The sequence below is a fragment of the Frieseomelitta varia genome, unplaced genomic scaffold (assembly GCF_011392965.1).
Source record: "Frieseomelitta varia isolate USP_RPSP 00005682 unplaced genomic scaffold, Fvar_1.2 scaffold_219, whole genome shotgun sequence".
Lineage (NCBI taxonomy): Eukaryota > Metazoa > Arthropoda > Insecta > Hymenoptera > Apidae > Frieseomelitta > Frieseomelitta varia.
In genome coordinates, this window is record NW_025109945.1 from 346,437 (window position 1) to 365,051 (window position 18,615).

Here is an 18,615-nt window from a genome sequence, read left to right on the forward strand (position 1 = left end):
TCGGTGAATGTTATCGACAATAACGTCGCAACAAATCTCACTTGAATTAAACGTAAGTGAATTCTAATTCAAGAAATGTGACGATAGATTTATGTACTGAACCATGTTTCGAATTATACCACACTTTACTAAATTATTAGGTACATCAAATAGAGTTTAATTGCTTGGCTACTGTTGGCGCCTATAGGCGCTTACTTCACGTTGCTCGAATCAAACCTAACCTAGAAAAGATGTTCGGTGAATGTTATCGATAATAATGTCGCAACAAATCTCACTTGAATTAAACGTAAGTGAATTCTAATTTAAGAAATGTGACCATAGATTTATGTACTGACCCATGTTTCGAATTATATCACACTTTACTAGATTGTTAAATATATTACGAAGTAAAGCTCAAAGTTACTATTAAATTTTTAGTACGTGCACCAACAATTCAATGCAGAATAAACAAACAGAAGAAATAAATACGAATAAATAAGTAATATTTAGTGTTTTAATTGCTTCGATGTTTTAATTATATGTCAAAAAGGCAAGTCTACTCGCTTTCTGCTACTCGATTCATTCCGAATCGAAGCATTTCACGATTCACAGTGCTCGAAGATTCAACAACGAGCGTAAGAACAAAATTTTGCGTGCCTTCGTACTCGATCGAACGTAATTTCTCGCGAAGCGAGAATCTTTTCCAGAATCTTCGTCGCCACTTGAGAACCACCCGCGTCCGAGCTTCCTCGAGGAAGAATTTTTAATTTCGCAACACGTTCGCAACACGCCGCAGCATGAATCCCCGATTTATACATCAATGCGCGCACGTGTTGTAGATATCGAAAGCACGCGTATTAATTGAAGGAAAAAGAGAAGGGAAAAAGAAGAGGAAGGGGAACGTAGGAAGAAAAGGAGCGTGCACAAAGTTCATCGGAGTGTGGTTCGCGAATTGTACTGCTTGGTTTTTCGGGAAATATTTAAATTGCTAATAACTCGGGAAGAGAGAGAGAGAGAGAGAGAGAGAGAGAGAGAAAGAGAGAAAGAGTTACACTCAGTCGGGCACGGTACAATAAACTTCCCTTTATGAGGAATCGATATTCCTATTGTTAAGCCGTCCAACTGGCCGAGTTTCAAGAACATTTTTGCGATGCGAATTCAAACGAGCTGTCGAATTACACAGAGTGCGGGGAGGGGGTGGGAGGGAGGAAGGGATTAATTAATTAAGCAGAAACGAGCCAGCAGCGGTCTCGCGAGTGAATATAATTGGAATCGAGATAACGTTCGAAATAACTTCAGGCCATCGGCGAGATTCGCGCGCGACCTCTCTCTAACGCGTTCATAAAAGTCACGGCACGTCCGCCGCGAATTCCTTGTAAGCTCTATTAATTTTGGCTTTCATATTTCCCGGATTTGCAACGGCTTATGCTAAACCGTATGGCTTTTACGTTCCGTGGATATCCCCGTATCGACTCAGCCATCCGGCCAAGGAGTTACTCGTTGATCCCGCCGTAAGGACTGGGTTTATTTCGAGTCTTTGACGTTATCGTATCACGCGCCGCCTGTACTTGTCTCTGATACAAGAAACAGATCCTTTGAGACTATCAATCGAAAGCATCGGACAATGTTACATTTGTGCGCGAGATAAAGTGTCACGTATCTGTAGGTCGACTTTGATTTAAGACATTTAATTCCAATCCTGCTGCGAAATTTTACGCTGCAGTTTATGTCTGTTGCACAGAGTGTCCATAGCAAGTAGGATGATCCCGCGTGAAAAAAAATACGTCGAACAGGAAGAATAAAAGGTTTTCTTCATTCTCGGGGAAATCAAGTTTGAAAATTTATTTAATAATAACTTATACTTGATAGGAAATGTATTTGATAGAAAAGAATAATTATTCTACAAATAAATGTAATGAAACTATAGATAGAAAAATATAGACAGTAGAGTGCAAAGAGTTAATGTTTCAGAAAAGAAAGAAAGAAAAGAAACTTTGGCATATATAGATTTCTGATTGAATTTGATAACAGTACACTTTGTTTCCAAGAGATGAAAACAATTATTCTTGTTAATGGTGTATATAACAGAATAAAATTGTTCTTGTTAATAGTTTAACAGTAATGCGATTACTGTTTGGGTGGATTCTTTTGTAAATTTCAAATAGAAGTGACGTTATCGTAATCGACTAGGAAACGATGAAAAATATGTGGCGAACTGGCGGTTCGCGCCCCCACTTCTCTAGTCAATCGCCCCGCTCATTGGTTTACTTAACACGTCACGTGACTTCTTTTCGCCAGCGGTTGTCAGCCGGCGTCACGAAAATCTGAGTTTGCACCTGCTGAAAATGATTTCTCGCCTCGAAGTTCGTACTCTGATACATAATCTTTTAGAAAAAACTTCTCGTAATCGAAATTAATCGACGTTGACCCTGATTGTGAATTCTCCAAATTATCTACACATGAGAAATGTGAAAGATAATTTGGCCGAAAAGTTAATTTTTGCGAATAAAAATATCTTGCGCAATTACGAATTGCATTCGTTGGTATTAATTAACGAACGATTGCGTTAACCTTCTAAGTACTAACGTCCGATATATCGACACTTATATAATATCTGAGAAAGCCGAATGTCCGATATATCGACAGTCTCTTTCTTCTTGTTTTGAGTGGCTTGAGTCTATTTGATTTGATTAACTTTGAAAATATAGTAACTACGATAATTTATATGAAAAAACATGTAAAATTAAACTTCGCCTGGCGATTTAAATCCGTTCACTAGCGAATTAGGATTTAAATACCCAGTCCTTAGAAGGTTAATATTGTCGATGGTCGAGCAACTATCAAAACATTGAATTAAACCCTAACTTGACAATGACGCGTTATTAATAAAAAATAATCTATTAGAGGTGGCGAACTGGCGGTCTTAGTGTCCCCACTTTGGCTTTAGCTAACACAGCTAGATTAAAGGAAGATTGAAGAAGCTGCTCGCGCGACGTGACGAGAAGGAACGCACAGGAAACTAATTTTCATGATAGAGGAATCGCCAGACTGAATGACCGTAGAGCCCGCGGCGAGGAAGAAATAGCCCAAGACCAGGAAGAATAATTTGTCGGCTATTCATAAAACCCGCCGTCTGAAAGTATCTTCGTCGTAGTAAATAATAATTGTAACAAGTCGTTATTAGCAGCGCTCGTTCGTCGTTTCTGCACAGAAATCTTATCTCAGCTCTTTCGTTCTCGCGAAACGATGCGCAACAAAAGAGGAACGAGCGCGTACGCGAGTTTCTTTAACAATCCCGTGGTGATTACAATTTGATCGAGCTTCCTCCTTTTATCGAAAAGAAAGAAAAGAAGAAAAAAGAAAAAAAAATGTCGAAAGTAACGACCGCCGATGGAGAAAAGGTATATTTGGAACGAAGTGACTCTGGTTCTCGGCGCAATAGCGGAAAATTTTGGTCAACAGACCTTCAGTGAACGAGCAACGTGGTTTCCCGTTGCGGTTAGAATTCCCGTCGACTTGCCTTGTCGTCTTCCATGCTGCGTATTATTTACGAAATATACACGCGTGCTTGGTGCATACACTCCCAGCTTGACCCAGATTAGCGATATTGACACCTACGCTCAGAAAATGGTGCAATTCCAAAAGCTCCTTCCGTGTACTGGTACTAAGCAGGAAATTTCTTTCCCCCGCCGTGGAATTTGAAATAGGATTTGAGATGGGTAAGTGAATTGAAGAGAATTTTCTTTCTCGTTAATGTACAGGGTGGGCCAAAAGTTTCTTCTCGCCTATTTTTTTTTTTTTTTTTAAATAAAATATAAGGAAATACTAATTTCATTAATTTAATCCGTCGTTGAAATTACGGACTTATTTTAGCATGGATTGATGAAGTTGTCAGTTATATAAAAGATTCGCAAACATCGTTGTCGTGGGATAATCATCGAATAATGAAAGTACGTCAATTTGAATTGAATTTGTTTCGTGACGAACCAAGTGTATCTGCTTTACACAGAGGTGAAACACGCGACAAGAATTAATGAAATTATCCTTTGAATTGTGAAATTACTCTGAATTGAATATTTGGTTTGTACAAGTGTCGTCAAATCTATGTCAAACCGTATCAAATGTAGCACGCAAATGAAGATTTCACACATGGATTTCCAGAAATCGAGGCAGAAGCCTGCGTTTGTTCTTGTTCGAAACGCAAACACGGAAGTTACGAATTAGCTTCGAGGCTAACTAATAAACCCTCAATTGCTCGCAATTGCTGCGAATCTTCGAGTTCGAAGTGATCGATCGTAACGAACCTGTCGCAAACGCTCTCAAACGTACGCAATGTCGCGAATGTAAAGTGACTTTATTTCGACGATTCGTGCGTCGTAAAAAAAAAGAAAAAACGTAAAAGTTCCTCTCGAACCTGTTTCACGAGCGAGCAGCAGTTTACGGAATAATGCACGCGTTAGAGTTATGAAAGGAGCTGTGGAAACGAGGAGGGAATTCGTCAGATGTTTACGGCTAGAATCGCCGATCTGTCGCTTCGCATCTGTCCATCGTGGACGTCGAGATCAAAGTAAACGGGATTATCGGGCGGGGATTTTGCAGCTAAACGATCGAGGTTTCATAGACAGGTGGACGATGAGCGTAACGCACTCTCGCTCGCGGGAATTCCGTTTATTTCTCGATCGAACCATTCATTTCTCGAGTTTGCCTTGCACTGGCCTTCGAATCCGATCTACGCTAATTACCTGGATTTGATAACGATCCGAGGGTAGGAAACGCGCACGATACACGGAAGTTGCGGTTTAATCGAGAAGCTCCTCGATCGAACGCCACCGTCGTCTTCGTTTTTAGTGGATTTTCACTTGTCTGGTAATTGGAGATTCCCAAAGTGGTAAGAGCCGAGAAGCGAGAATCGAGCTGTTGCTCGTGACTACCAAGGAAAACTGTACGAAACTCCGTTCAATTCGCGGGAAAGTAATTTCGAGTGTAATTCGAAGATTCTCTGAGATGTCTGAATTGATTTCAATTTTTCGAGCAAAATACACGCAACGAGCGGATCCCAAATGAATATTGGCGCGCTCCTAGTTTCGTTTGTGATATTTCTGTGGGAACGATCGACGCGAAAACGTTACCAAAATCTGTATTCGTAAATAGTTCTCTGTGTACAAAAGCAACATACAGCAATTTCCAATAATGACTTATAATAACAGAATATATAGTAGGTAACAGAGAATAATAATAGAAGCGACATCAAAATTCGAGAATCGAAAAAAAGAAGAAATATTGACATTGGCAGTATTGGCTATTTTTTCTTTTTTTTTTTTTTCGCAATTGTACATTGTGTTTGAACAGAATATAGAATATAGTATTTTTAACGATTTGAAAACAAGCGCGATGTCATTCGACAACGTTTCAACACTTACAAAAATACATTTTGCAATATTTTTGATAACTTTTCACCACGTTAGGTGCAGATGAAGATTAATAACGATATAGATTAATGTAACAAGATTGTTTGTGTAGATTGTTTGAATTACAATATGGAATTACACTCGTAATTCACACAGAATTCGAAATTTGAAAGGAAAATAGAATGTGGACTCGAATTTTCAATTTTCATTCGTCAAGATCAAGATTAATAGGTACAAGTTATATACTGGGTGTTCCATAAGTCAAAAGAAGATGAAAAGCCATATAAACGTATAAAGCATTGTTATAAGACTTCATAGTTAGCCTTCAATTGTAACAATAATTATATAGCCTTAAGCTGTAACGACAAAATGAACGATGGACAACAGTGCGTTACAAAGTATGAACAAATTAGCAATGATGGCATTGTGGTAGTCGTCAGAAGATGGCGCAGTACTCGTATTTCAATATGTCTGCCATTTCTGTCTATACAAAGTTTGTACAAACTTTGTATAGACAAGATTTTTACATTTCTTCTATTACTGTTGTACAACTGTTACTAGAAATTACTGTACACGTTGCGTTACTATACATACTATTCACGGAAATATTGTTTCCATAAGTGTATCGCCAAAAAAAAACCAGGTGTGCCAATACTTGTTCTTTATATTTTATATCATTTTATATTCTTTCTAAATTTATATTTTTATATTTTATATTATTATTATTTCTAAATTTATATTTTCATATTTTATATTATTATTGTTTCTAAATTTATATTTTTATATTTTATATTATTATTGTTTCTAAATTTATATTTTCATATTTTATATTATTATTGTTTCTAAATTTATATTTTTATATTTTATATTATTATTGTTTCTAAATTTATATTTTCATATTTTATATTATTATTGTTTCTAAATTTATATTTTTATATTTTATATTATTATTGTTTCTAAATTTATATTTTCATATTTTATATTATTATTGTTTCTAAATTTATATTTTTATATTTTATATTATTATTGTTTCTATATTTATATTTTTATATTTTATATTATTATTGTTTCCATATTTATATTTTTATATTTTATATTATTATTGTTTCTATACTTATATTTTTATATTTTATATCATTATTGTTTCTATATTTATATTTTTATATTTTATATTATTATTGTTTCTATACTTATATTTTTATATTTTATATTATTATTGTTTCTATACTTATATTTTTATATTTTATATTATTATTGTTTCTAAATTTATATTTTTATATTTTATATTATTATTGTTTCTATATTTATATTTTTATATTTTATATTATTATTGTTTCTATGCTTATATTTTTATATTTTATATTATTATTGTTTCTAAATTTATATTTTTATATTTTATATTATTATTGTTTCTATATTTATATTTTTATATTTTATATTATTATCGTTTCTATACTTATATTTTTATATTTTATATTATTATTGTTTCTATATTTATATTTTTATATTTTATATTATTATTGTTCCTATATTTATATTTTCATATTTTATATTTTATATTCTTCCTTTTCACTCTCCCCTTTCTCTCTCTCTCGCGAACACACTTCCAACCAAAATTTTCACAAATTTCGAAGGGGTCACAAAGTCACGGGAGGGGCGAAGAAGAGTATCCTCCAGTATTCTCCCTCGTTAACTCGCCGAGTCACCCGAACTCGTACGAATTTGCATTCGAATCTCGCACGCGGTTTCGTTCGTTAGCAGCAGCAGAGGATCCGTATTTTTCGCCCGGCGTTTGTCGCAGAATGGCGCCAGAATTATCAGCGTTGTCAAGTGTGAAATATGAGCATAAAGAGGCTGGAGAACGTCGGCGCGCCGCACGGGAGGGGGAAGTTTGCTTTTCCGTGCGAGCGACAACAAACGCGCGAAAACGCAACCGTTTGCGCGAACAACGTTCGAACACGCTTCGCCGAGGACGAGGAACCACGGATCGATCCACCTTCGAGTCGATCCCACCTACCACACCCCCTCCCACCTTCTTCACCCGAGGAGGCTGTCGTGTTTCCGGACAAACGCGAGCATATGAATGATTTATCCGGTCGTTCGAAAGTCGTTCAACAGATCTTCCGGGGAGAGCACTCCGCCGTCGATTTATCGACAAGAAAGAGAGCTGGCGGTTGCAAGAACAAGATGGCGGGAGAGAGAGAGAGAGAGAGAGAGAGAGGGATGTAGAAGCTTTCAGCAATCTATAGAGTAGCCACGTATACACTGTTACGTGCATCTCGAGAACTGGCATCGATCTCACCTGCTACCAACGCGATACGGGAGCGCGTATTATCTCCTGTTGAATGCCACAGCTCTGCACCGGTTCCAATTTCACGTACGTCCACGGAGTTTTGCTCCGTGATACACATCAGGCACAATGACGGCGGATAACACTTTCTCGATTCGAGATTACTTTTCTCTCTCTCTCTCTCTCTCTTTTCCCTCTTTCCTCCTCCATATTTCCTATTTTTCCCGCCCCTTTTCTGTTAATACCGCGTGCATCCGACCACCGTGTTTTCCTTTGTCGACGCCTAATATCCCTTTCGTTCGTTCGCCTCTTCCTCCACACATATCGAAATTTAAAAGTGATACTTCTCGCTCATCGGGAGGGCGTATTTTTGCTCTCGCAAGACGAGAGATACCACGATCTCTTTGGGAATTTTCGGAAGATTGCCAGAGTCGGACGAAAAAGCGTCGTCCTGCAATTAATTTCTCGGCCGTGGTGTCGCTTTTAAAAAGCTGTATGTCGCGTGGCTGGAACGACGCAATGATGATTACGCAGAGTGTGTGCAGCTACTGTGAAATTGAAATTAAATTGCAAAGAAGAGACACTAGCTTTCTTTTTAAATTTTTTTTTTAATCAATAATTTTATCGTTTAATTTAATTAATACTGTTTACAAGATTTAAATATTTGGAAAGAACGAAAAGAAATTAGAAGTTGAATTTATTCTTTCGGAATGATATTTCTGAAAGCAAGGCACACATAATGGCACTTTGCACGTCGAGCACCAATATCTAGATTACATTTTGAACGCAGCGAACATCTTCATGCGAGTTCAGTTTTTGACAATGTAATCTGCTTGGTACGTAATCTGGTAAATGTTTTCCAATATGAAACGTATCTGGGCTAACTGATGTTACATGTGCTGAGTTTACATCTTCAATTGGATATAGTTCAATGGTTTTTTTTCAATACACTCCAGCAGCAAGTTTACACGCGCTTTCCATTATTCTTTTCACACGATGAAAATGAATACCGTCTGAAACATGATTTTTTCCAGTATATGCACAGAAATTATATATGTATCCAGATTGACAAGTTGCAACAAGTCGCGCAAGATGGCGCAACATAAGCGATGGTGGCAAGAAAATATATTTGGAAACGATGTAAAAGGAACTAGTCTCGAGTTATTCTAAAACGTTTAAAATTTACAAATGTGTTTTATTTCCTGCAAGAAATTAGATTTAAGTAACTTGAAACGAAGTGAAGTAAGCGAAGTAAGTCACAGCCAAGAGGTTAGGTTTCTTCAAGAGCTAAGAGGTTAGGTTTTCTTCGAGAAAGAATTCACAGCGTATTGACCTCTTGCGCCAGAATGACGAACTTTTCGTCTCAAATTGCAACATTTTCTCAGTTTTAAGTATATTTAAATACAACCCAGGCAAACTAAAGTAATAAATTTCTATCTACAGTGATATCATACCGACGAGTTCAATAGAAAAAGAAAGCGACGAATTATTGTAATATACGGTTCGGTCACTCGTTATGGTCCGCGCAAGGGAGAGAAACTTTGAATCAGCCTGGGAAAAGCCTAGCCTCAGAACATTGTAAAACGTTGAAAACGTTTACAGATATGTTTCGTACTTTTCACGAAATTTAATTCAAGTAATCAATTAAACAAATTGTAGTTACTTTTCTCGCACGACGAATATACTCTACGCAAAAAAAAAAAAAAAAAAATCGTCACTCACAGCTAATTGTAAGAGTTTAATTGTAAGAGTCTGACGTACAATTAGAGTTAATCTCTCGCGTCATCGAGATGAAGTTTTGTTCAGACAGTGGATGATTACCGCGACCGATACGTTCCTCGTTCCTTGTCAAACATCGAGTGTCTTCGGCAACGAATCGACCCGTCCGAGCAGGCAACAAGCTCGAGCGAGGCGGTTTGTTTGCTTGGCTCACGGTCGATGCGAGCTACGTGGTTTTCCGCGCGTTTCGCGAACGTGAAAAACTTGTTCCATCGCGCGCCAAAGATTGATCTTCCTCCCCCTTGCGATCCGGCTGCGAAACGGTGGAATTTTTCTCGGCTGTTTTCTCGGCGAGGATACGCGCGTTTCTATGTTCGCTCGTTTTGGTTTGTTTGTTGATTTAAAGCCCATTAAGCGAGGAAAAAAATGAGAGAAATGGTAACAATAAAGCATTGTTTCAGAGATGCACTAATCCAGAGATCGGGAATAACATTTTTGTCCCGAAAAATTTCTTCTTATGTTTTATAACTTCTTTTTGTTCCGATCTCTGGTTTAGTCGGAGATTCAGAGCCTTTAATGATCTTATCGGCTACGTTAGATACTCTGGGTAAAATTTGCTCAAGATTTGCTTAATTTTCTCGTAAATTTTGGATCTAAAGAGAGGAAAATCCGTAAAGTGTCTATGTTAGAAGACATGAATTAACATAATATTAATAATACTTATAATGTAATATAGTTGTATAAAATAACTAAGTTGTACATAGTTATAATTATATTATATTATAGTATTATTAATATAGTATATTATAATATAACCCACAATTATAATATAATAGTATATCATAATATATTATATTAATAATACTATAATATAATATTAATCTGTTAGAAACTGATCCCTAGATACAGGATCGAATTGCTCAAGAAAAACGAGAGAAGTATCTCTAAAGTATCTAGATGACGCGCTAAAATCGTTAACATAATATTAATAGTATTAATAATATTCACTTCGGTCATTAAACTATTAATTAACACGATTCGATTTCTACATAAAGCGCAGAGAGAGAGAGAGAGAGAGAGAGAGAGAGAGAGAGAAAGCAAATGAGAAATTCGACTCTGCCTGAGATTTCATCTTCGTCGAAGCAAGTTGGCGCGCGCGTCAGATGAAAAAATACCACGTAAAGGGATTAAATCACTCGAGTGTGCCAGTGAAACGGAAACAAACGCGATGACTGAACGTTCCTTTCGTTGCTTTACACCACGTGTCGAGGGGGGGAGATACAAATAGAGGCAGTGTCGTTTCGCCGGTGAACGTTATCTCTTCGTTCTCTTTACGATCGAGTTTCGCAACGTCGATAAAGTCGCTCGCGAAAGTTTCTCGCTCCCCCTGTAACCGTAGCTTACAAACGATATTACCGATATGCTGATTGGCGATCGACGACGAATCACGATGCCCGATGCACGAACATTTTGCCAAAGTCTGGTACGAAACATTGGCGCGCAATCGGTGAAAAATTGAGAATATAAATCGCAGGAATAATTCGGTCTTGTTTCAAATTGTTTGAAGTCTGACAGACTCTCGACGAAATTTACATTATATTATTTGTTTCTTTATATTTAATTAATTGATTAACATTTTGTTTATATTTAATTTATTTTATTTTCGAACAACGATAAATAAATTTCTCGACGAATTATAATTTATTATGAAAATTCCTTACTATTTAGCAAACAAACGAAGAACTGATCGTTTGAGAGAATAATTGTTCGATCATTGAAAATTTCGTCATTGAAGTAAATGTCAGTGAAATGAGCGATACAAAAGGAAAGGAATAATCTCATGAAAAATGAGAGTAATTTATTAGCGTGCGTTGATGTCGACGACACTAAGGACCAACCTGCAGTTACAGTTTCTCGCAGAGATGCTGGAAAAGCAAGGATATTCTCGAAAATGGTAAAAGTTTTGTCAAACGCCTCTGGAAAAGTTGGGGAGAGAAAAAAAATTCTTTCTCCGTGGCTGAAATCCTCTTTGCAACGACCTCTCGAAACTTGTTGCGCGACATTTTTTTCACCCTCGCCGTTTCGTTGAATTTCGAACAAGAGTTAAAAACGACGAAACGTTCGGGTTTTTCTTCGAATTTTTCACGACTCGTGGCTCGAAACAAAAATTGTACAGCAAGCTCCAAAGGCAGATCTAATCGTGGGAAAAGAGTTTTCCCACGATTTCGAGAGTCCGGATCGTTCTACGATTCTGTTTCACAAAGTTTGACAACTGATCGATAACTATGTCCTCCCCCCCTTGTGTTCTTGGTTGAATTGAAAATGCGATGAAAGATCGCTCTACGATGAGCAAGCAACAAAACGATCGTCGTTGTTAATGATTTCCCCGTATTTATTAAAGTCGGCCGCGTTAATTACCGCAAAAACGGGCGCGTCAGCAGTTTCTGATTAATAAACAGGAGAAGTTAGAGGCGGTTATCCCGAAATTAGCCACGCGCCGATGAAAGGCGCTTTCAAGGAAAAAACCTTTCGAGAATAAAAGGATTCGAGAGTCGGCCGAAACCAGCGATTCAATTCTCGTCGTGCGAGTGAAACTTTGTTAAACACCCGTAAACGTGAATTTTCTTCCTGAAAATTTGCCTACATTCGTCAGTTAACGAAAAAAATCGTAGCGTTGCGATCGTATTTGGTTTCTCAACGACGCTTGTTTTAATAATAAATCTCACTTTTGGTCGTGAAAGAAAGAAAGAAAGAAAAAAAAAAAAAAAACAACTGGCGAGTTCGACTCTTTTCAACCAAAAACGTTTCGAGCGTTTGTGCTATTCGAGGGAACTGATTGTCGCAACGTTATACGCGTATATTTGTTTCAATAATGGTGGAATTCAATTGTGTCGGCGTAATTCGAGTTGTTAACGCAACATCGGTATAATTTTCTAACAAAATGGTGGACAACGATGTAGCTCAACAATGCGAGACAACGTTAACAGAGAGCTCGGTTGATAAAATCGCAGTTGGCGCGGCGCAGTTTACATTCCCCTCCCCTCCTTTAATTATTTAATTGTCAATTTTCGCTGAACAACGAGCCCCTACTTAACGTCGCGCTGCTTTTTAATTAAATCTCTATAAACGCCAACTATCCGAAAATTATTACCGCCTGAATTAAACTTGAAATTAACGAAGCAATTTGTTTCTTCGTGCCGCTCCTAAGGGGTGGGACGAGTGGAAAACAAAGTCGTCAATCGGATTTGAACTTCAAAGTCCGCGCGCAAGCACGAAACGGGTAACGTTCGATAATTTTTAAATCGAACGCATCGCTGCGTGAGATCGGGAAAAAAATTCGCGAAACGAAATCAAATGAATTTCTCATGTTCGCGTTCTTCGTTGGAAAATAATATTCAAGCTGTGTCACCTTTTTTTTTTCAGAACAGCAAACAGTATAATTGACGAAACGTCGTTTCACAAAGGACCACTGTCCATACGAATCAGTCTCGAAGCAGCACACTCGACGAGTCGTATGAATGGGAACGAAAGGGAAAATTACAGAAACAAAAAAATCGGTTTCAACGTCCGTCGTTAGAAGAAAGATAATTCGGTAGGCAAAACACAAAAACAAACGACTGAATTTTCAACCGTTTCAATCGACCATCGATCAATTTTCTCCGTTGACTCTCAACCCTCGAATTCAGTCTCGTTTTAATTAATTTTGACGACGTTTGACGACGTCTTCCGTCGTCGGAGAATTAAAAAAATAGAAAAAGAAAAGAAGGAAGGGGCAAGCTTCTCTCCTAAGAGAGAAAGTTTCCCAAAGTTTGTCCTCGAGTTTTCAACGTCCAGGACGCGAGTCGACGCTCGCAAGATGTACAAATCGTACGCAACTTCGAAAGCCACGAGGTGAAGCACGAGAAATTACGACTTGTAATCAAATTTGAGAGGCCCACGACTAGCCCAGTCGTTGTATGCATCCTCCGGTTTTAGAGCATCTAATTTTATTATTCCGTAGCCGAATGAAATCTCGCGAGGAAAATCCCAGCGAAAAGCGGCGAGAGAACTTTCCAATCCCATAAAGGAGAGAGTCGCTTTCGTCGAAATGGGATTTGCGTTCGCGCGCATTTTGAAAATCGCAGAACACACCACCCAATCCCTCAAAGATTCATTCTCAGTCCCAGTGGTACTGTGGACGCTGCCGTACGAAACGACATCTTGGCCGTCGGTAATTACCAAGCCGAATTGATTTCCCGTCGGCTGAATGGAACGATATCCCAATTGTGCGGACCGGGCATCGTTCTACACGTACGGCCGTGCACGTTGTTTCCTTTGGAAATAACGGGCGACGATCGATGACCGGACGCGAGGACGGGAAAGCGGATAGATTCCGCTCGAAATCGGGAGCGACGTTCGCCGGATACCTCGCGTTGACGTTCGAAAATCTTCCTTCGAGCTCCTTCGAGCTCGAGAGCAACGTTGTTTCGTCGGGGTGAAACGAGTCGTCATCGTCGTCGTTTCAAATATTCAGGGGGTAGAACTGGCGGAAGTTCGAACACTGAAGAGTTCGGGGGTTGCTACGCGTGAGTTTCACGAGACCGTGAAAACTTTCCTCCCTGTCTGGTTCTGTAACTGTGGGCGCGCGGGTTCGTCACCTGTTGGGACAGAGGCGAAGGGAAGCCGGTGCCGCGTGTTGCGACTTCGTCTTCGGACGACAGCCAGCTCGTTAATCGTCAAAAGTCTCGCGAAAGTCACCGTGTACTGTCGAGTTCCCTCGAGTTTGAAAAAAACAACAGCTTCCCCTCCCCCCCCCCGTTTTCTCTTTTGTTTTTCTTTTCTTTTCGTTCCCGATCTTTCGCGAACGCACGAAAACAAGGACACAATTTAGCGCGATTAGATCGCGCGACGTACCTAAGTAGGTGCTGTTGGTAATAACCCAGAAGAGTTTTAGCGGATCAACCATTAAACCACGTTCATCACATAAACGGCACGTTCCAATAGGAGGATCGTAGGCCGGCGGCACGACCACACAGGACAGACACTGTAACCGGCTCGCCGCGTCGACACACACTGACGACAGTGCCTCTGGACAATCTGCGGCCAGCAGCTCACCACCGAACGCGCGCGATTTCCAACGTCGTCTCTCGCACAGTATACAACAATCACCAACAAAACTTCTTGCACGGGGCAACTGGCAACTAAGAGCGAACCAACGATCTCTCCGTGACGTTTGATCTTCAAGTCGCAGCTTCAATCACTCGCGTGGATCACTCTCGCGAACGTGAATTCACACGGTGAATCACAGGCAAGAGCGAGGCCGCGCGAGAACGAGAGAACCCCGCCGTTTCTCTCTCTTATCTATCCGAGGAGAGCGGACCGGCACTCACTGTGTATCGCTGTGTCCCGCGCGACGCCTGTCATCGACATGTTTTTATCCCGGCAGTTGGAGGCCGCCGTGCCGTGGCTGTGTGCTCGAGCGACGAGCGAAAGTGGAAGGAGTGAGAAGCGCGACTGAGTGAGAGAAGGGTGAGAGAAGGTGGTGGCAGGTTGACGGTGGTGGTGGTGGTGGAAATGTGGTGGTGGTGGTGGTGGTGGTAGCGCGACGGCGTGGAGAACGGGGAGAACACGCAGCGAGAGAAGGTCGTCGGCGTCGGCGTCGGCGTCGACGTCGACGGAGATGGTGGAGATCGCCGCTCGGCGTGTAGATACGCGACCGGTGCCGAGGAGGGTACCGGACGAGTCACGAGGGCACGGTTTCGGAGCGAGTACCGAGAGCGGTACCAGAGAGCTGGTAGGTAGGTACGCGAAGGCCGAGATTCGCGCAGCCGCGGCAAATCAGTCGCCGGCGCACAATCCACCCCTCAGTCAATATACTGTGTCACCGTGTACCGCTGGGGAACGCTGGAATCGCTGGAATGCGGTCTGCGGGACGTGTGCCACGACGTTCGCGTACACAGTCGTCGCCGATCTCCTCCTCCGTCGCCCCCTCCAACGCGTATTTAAAACGACCAACGCGCGCGCCTTTCCCCAAGCTTCCTTAACGAAAGCTTCGCGCTTCGATTCGTTCGCTTTGACAAGGGAAATCGTGGCCCCCCGTTTTTTTTTTTTTTTTTTTTTCTATGGCCGAAAGTCAGTAACATTTGGACTTTTTTTTTGGAAATTTTCTTGACGATGGGGTAAAATGAAAATTCTGTAAATCAGAGTGAAGGCGACTCGTTGAATCGCTAGTTACAGAGTTTTTAGGTAAATAGAACGTTTGAATTGTATTGTTCCGCGCGTGTCGATAAGCGTGTTTTTCGAACTGTTCGATTGTACCTTGAGCGTATTTTGATCCGTGCACCAGCGGAATATTATTTGTAGGTAATTCAGAGTTTGAGAATGCTTTTGAAGAAAATTAATTGATTAATTAATCAAGAGTGATTGACGTCAGACTTGTTTTACGTGANACATTGTTCGAAAAGAGTGTACGAATTTTAAGCGCAATCTTCTGCAACCATTTCAAGATGTAGAAATCGCGATAATGATTTGAACGTCTGGATGCATAGTTGCGCTTCAGTCTTGAACGCCTAACTCATCATCACGATTTTTCAGCCACTTTCAATGATCTGACAAAAAAATATCTGGAATGAAAATCAATCGGCATTCGATCTTCTACGAATTTCGAAAAAAATTTTGTTTCCACAAAAACTCATTCTATAAACATTTGTTCGTATATTTTTTACTTGTCAACGTTGAAGCTGGACGTCAAGACGAATTCAACAACCTGCCATACTGTGTTCTCAAGTCTTGAAATAATGCCAAAATAATTTTATATTTTATATATGCTTATAAAACAGAAATAATGATGTTTATTTCAAGAATGTAAAAACCAATACAAAGTATAATAGATATAATTCTTTGCACTTCACAGCTGGAACGAAATGAAAATCGAAATTTAAAAAAAAAATATATACTCATAAAACATACACAATGATATTTATTTCAAGACTGTGAAAATTAACACAAAATTACATACAACACTTCAAACGAACGAAATAAAAATTGTACTTAAATGTACATACATATAGTAAAAAAAAAAAAAAGGAAGAAAGAAAAATCTGTAACAGAGCCGTCACTATTTGTTACACTGACATCTTGAAAGTCAGAACAAGTGTTGAAAGTGACAAACTTATTTTCTGTACACCTTATTTTAAATTCAGCTGATCTAATTGCCATTCAATTTTCCTCGTTGCTGTCTGATTGATAACCGAGTGATCATAGCGATCTCTTTAAACATCGAGCCACACGAGTTGAGTCATGTGTAGCATAGAGGCTATAAGGGTGAGATTTTACCGGCCTCTGAAACTTTTGTTCAGCTTCTGAGGCTTCAAAGTTACACGATATCCGACCTGACGTTTGGGATTTTGAAACTCGGCCCCGGCTAAAATACACGAAGACACTCGCGACTTCAAGCTCCAACGGCCGAGTGTATTTTAAACGCGTCTAATGGCGTTCGAGGCGGGACAAATGCCCGTTCGCTTTATCGATGTTTACAACAATGGGAGAGGCGCACAATGGGGAAACAAGTAGGATAATAGCGAGCTGATGGACTCGCAGACGATGAAACATATTTTAACAGACCTTTGTACCAGTCTGTAATTACGATCTTCCAAAGGGTTTAGAGTTTCGATAGACGTTGGCTATTAAACGACTATTAAAACCTGTTTCATATTTTTTCCTCGAGATCGTAATAAGTCATTTTCTTCGTTCTTTTCGCGAAAAAACGGCAGTTGCAACATTTCCCCAGCGAGAAATTTCTCTCGTGAAAACGAAATATAACGATCGGACGAATAACACGGAAAGAGAGAGAGAGAGAGAGAGAGAGAGAGAGGAACGATCATTTTTCTAGCAACGCGGCGATTGAAACGCAAAGGAATAAAGGAATAAAGTTGGTCTCAAAGTCTCCGCGATTACGAGGTCGACGGGTGTTAAACGCGCCCGTTGACTTGAGAAACGATCGATGTATCTCGTGTACTTTGAAGTTCCATCCGTTTCTCGTAAATCCCTCCACCCTTTACGACACTTCTTTCTTCTAATTGCCCGTGTATACTTCCGCCCTCCCGTCGTTATCTCGGCGATTTATACGGATCGTTGCACGCCATCGTCCCCTCGAACTTCGACAGAAATTATTGAAAGAAGTGGGAGCTTCACTCGGTGAAACAAACGGCCGAGAACTTTCCAAAAGCATCGTTTACTTGGAAGAGAGAAATCCCGTTCGTGCACTTCCACACGACGAGCAAAAATGGCGAGCCAATCGTTCAACCACCGATACAATACCGAAGAAATTAAAGTCTCGTGCAGCCGGACGACTCCGGCTATCATGTTAGCATCTTGTTCGCGGTCGTTCCACTTGTGCCAGACTCGCCAGAATCGTCGAACCGTTATTAGGGTCCGCGCGTTTGTTAGCTGTTGTTGGGCTCGATCGTCTGAGACGTCGGGTATCGTCTTCTCGAGATCGGATCGGAGGGAAAAAGTCGATAGACGCCTGTACCGACCGAATAAACGTCGCTGATACGGCCATCCACAGTTCGTTGGACCATCCTTCAGGCCAAGTTTCGCCCGATACAACCGTGTTTACGTTCGATTCGATTTCTCGTTGGGGAATTATCGAAAAACTGTCTGGCGATTTTTATTAAACGAACGTGCACAACAGTTTCCTGCGTTGTTCCGATTAGTATACTCGGATATACGCAGACGTTGCTCGATGTCTATCTGTGTACAATAGTTGCGAGATTTTAATATGATAAGAAAGAGATCAAGGAAGAGTCGAGGAAATGTGTGAGCATTGTGAATTTGGAATCAGTGTAGCTTGATTGAACTTAATTGAGCGTAGTTTTAAGGGTACACTGAGTTCAATGTAAGTGCATCGGCGTTACACTTACATAACCTCCAAATTTTACATAACCTCCAAATCTTATGTGACAGAATGTTTCAGAAACGTGTAGTTGAGCCTACAAATGACACTTTTGTGTTTGTCTTTGTAAAAACACTGCGAGGAAGCTGGATATTGTCACTGTAAGTTTATTCGTTGTGTGCAATTTCCAATAGTCAGATGATAATAATACACATGTGATATAAAGATTGTATATAATACAAAACTCTCGAGTTTTATTGTATAACTCGTCGTTGGAAATTTCTACACGTTACTTTTACATTTGTAAAAACAGACCTTTTCTTGTTAACGTATAAAAACGTGAC

At 39.9% G+C, this 18,615-nt stretch overlaps 1 protein-coding gene across 3 annotated transcripts in view; it reads right to left on the reverse strand.

Moving 5' to 3' along the window:
• The window catches only part of LOC122527456 (neural-cadherin-like), a 267,240-nt gene that overhangs the window by 121,145 nt on the left and 127,480 nt on the right, over positions 1–18,615 (reverse strand). Inside the window, exon 1 of one of the 3 annotated variants that reach the window (XM_043651671.1) lies at positions 14,290–14,447. The exons of the other annotated variants lie outside the window; for them this stretch is intronic. Coding sequence (XP_043507606.1) covers positions 14,290–14,341 — 52 coding nt within the window. The 5' untranslated portion in view covers positions 14,342–14,447. Of the gene's footprint in view, positions 1–14,289; positions 14,448–18,615 lie in introns of those variants that run through there. 3 annotated transcript variants of the gene reach the window in all.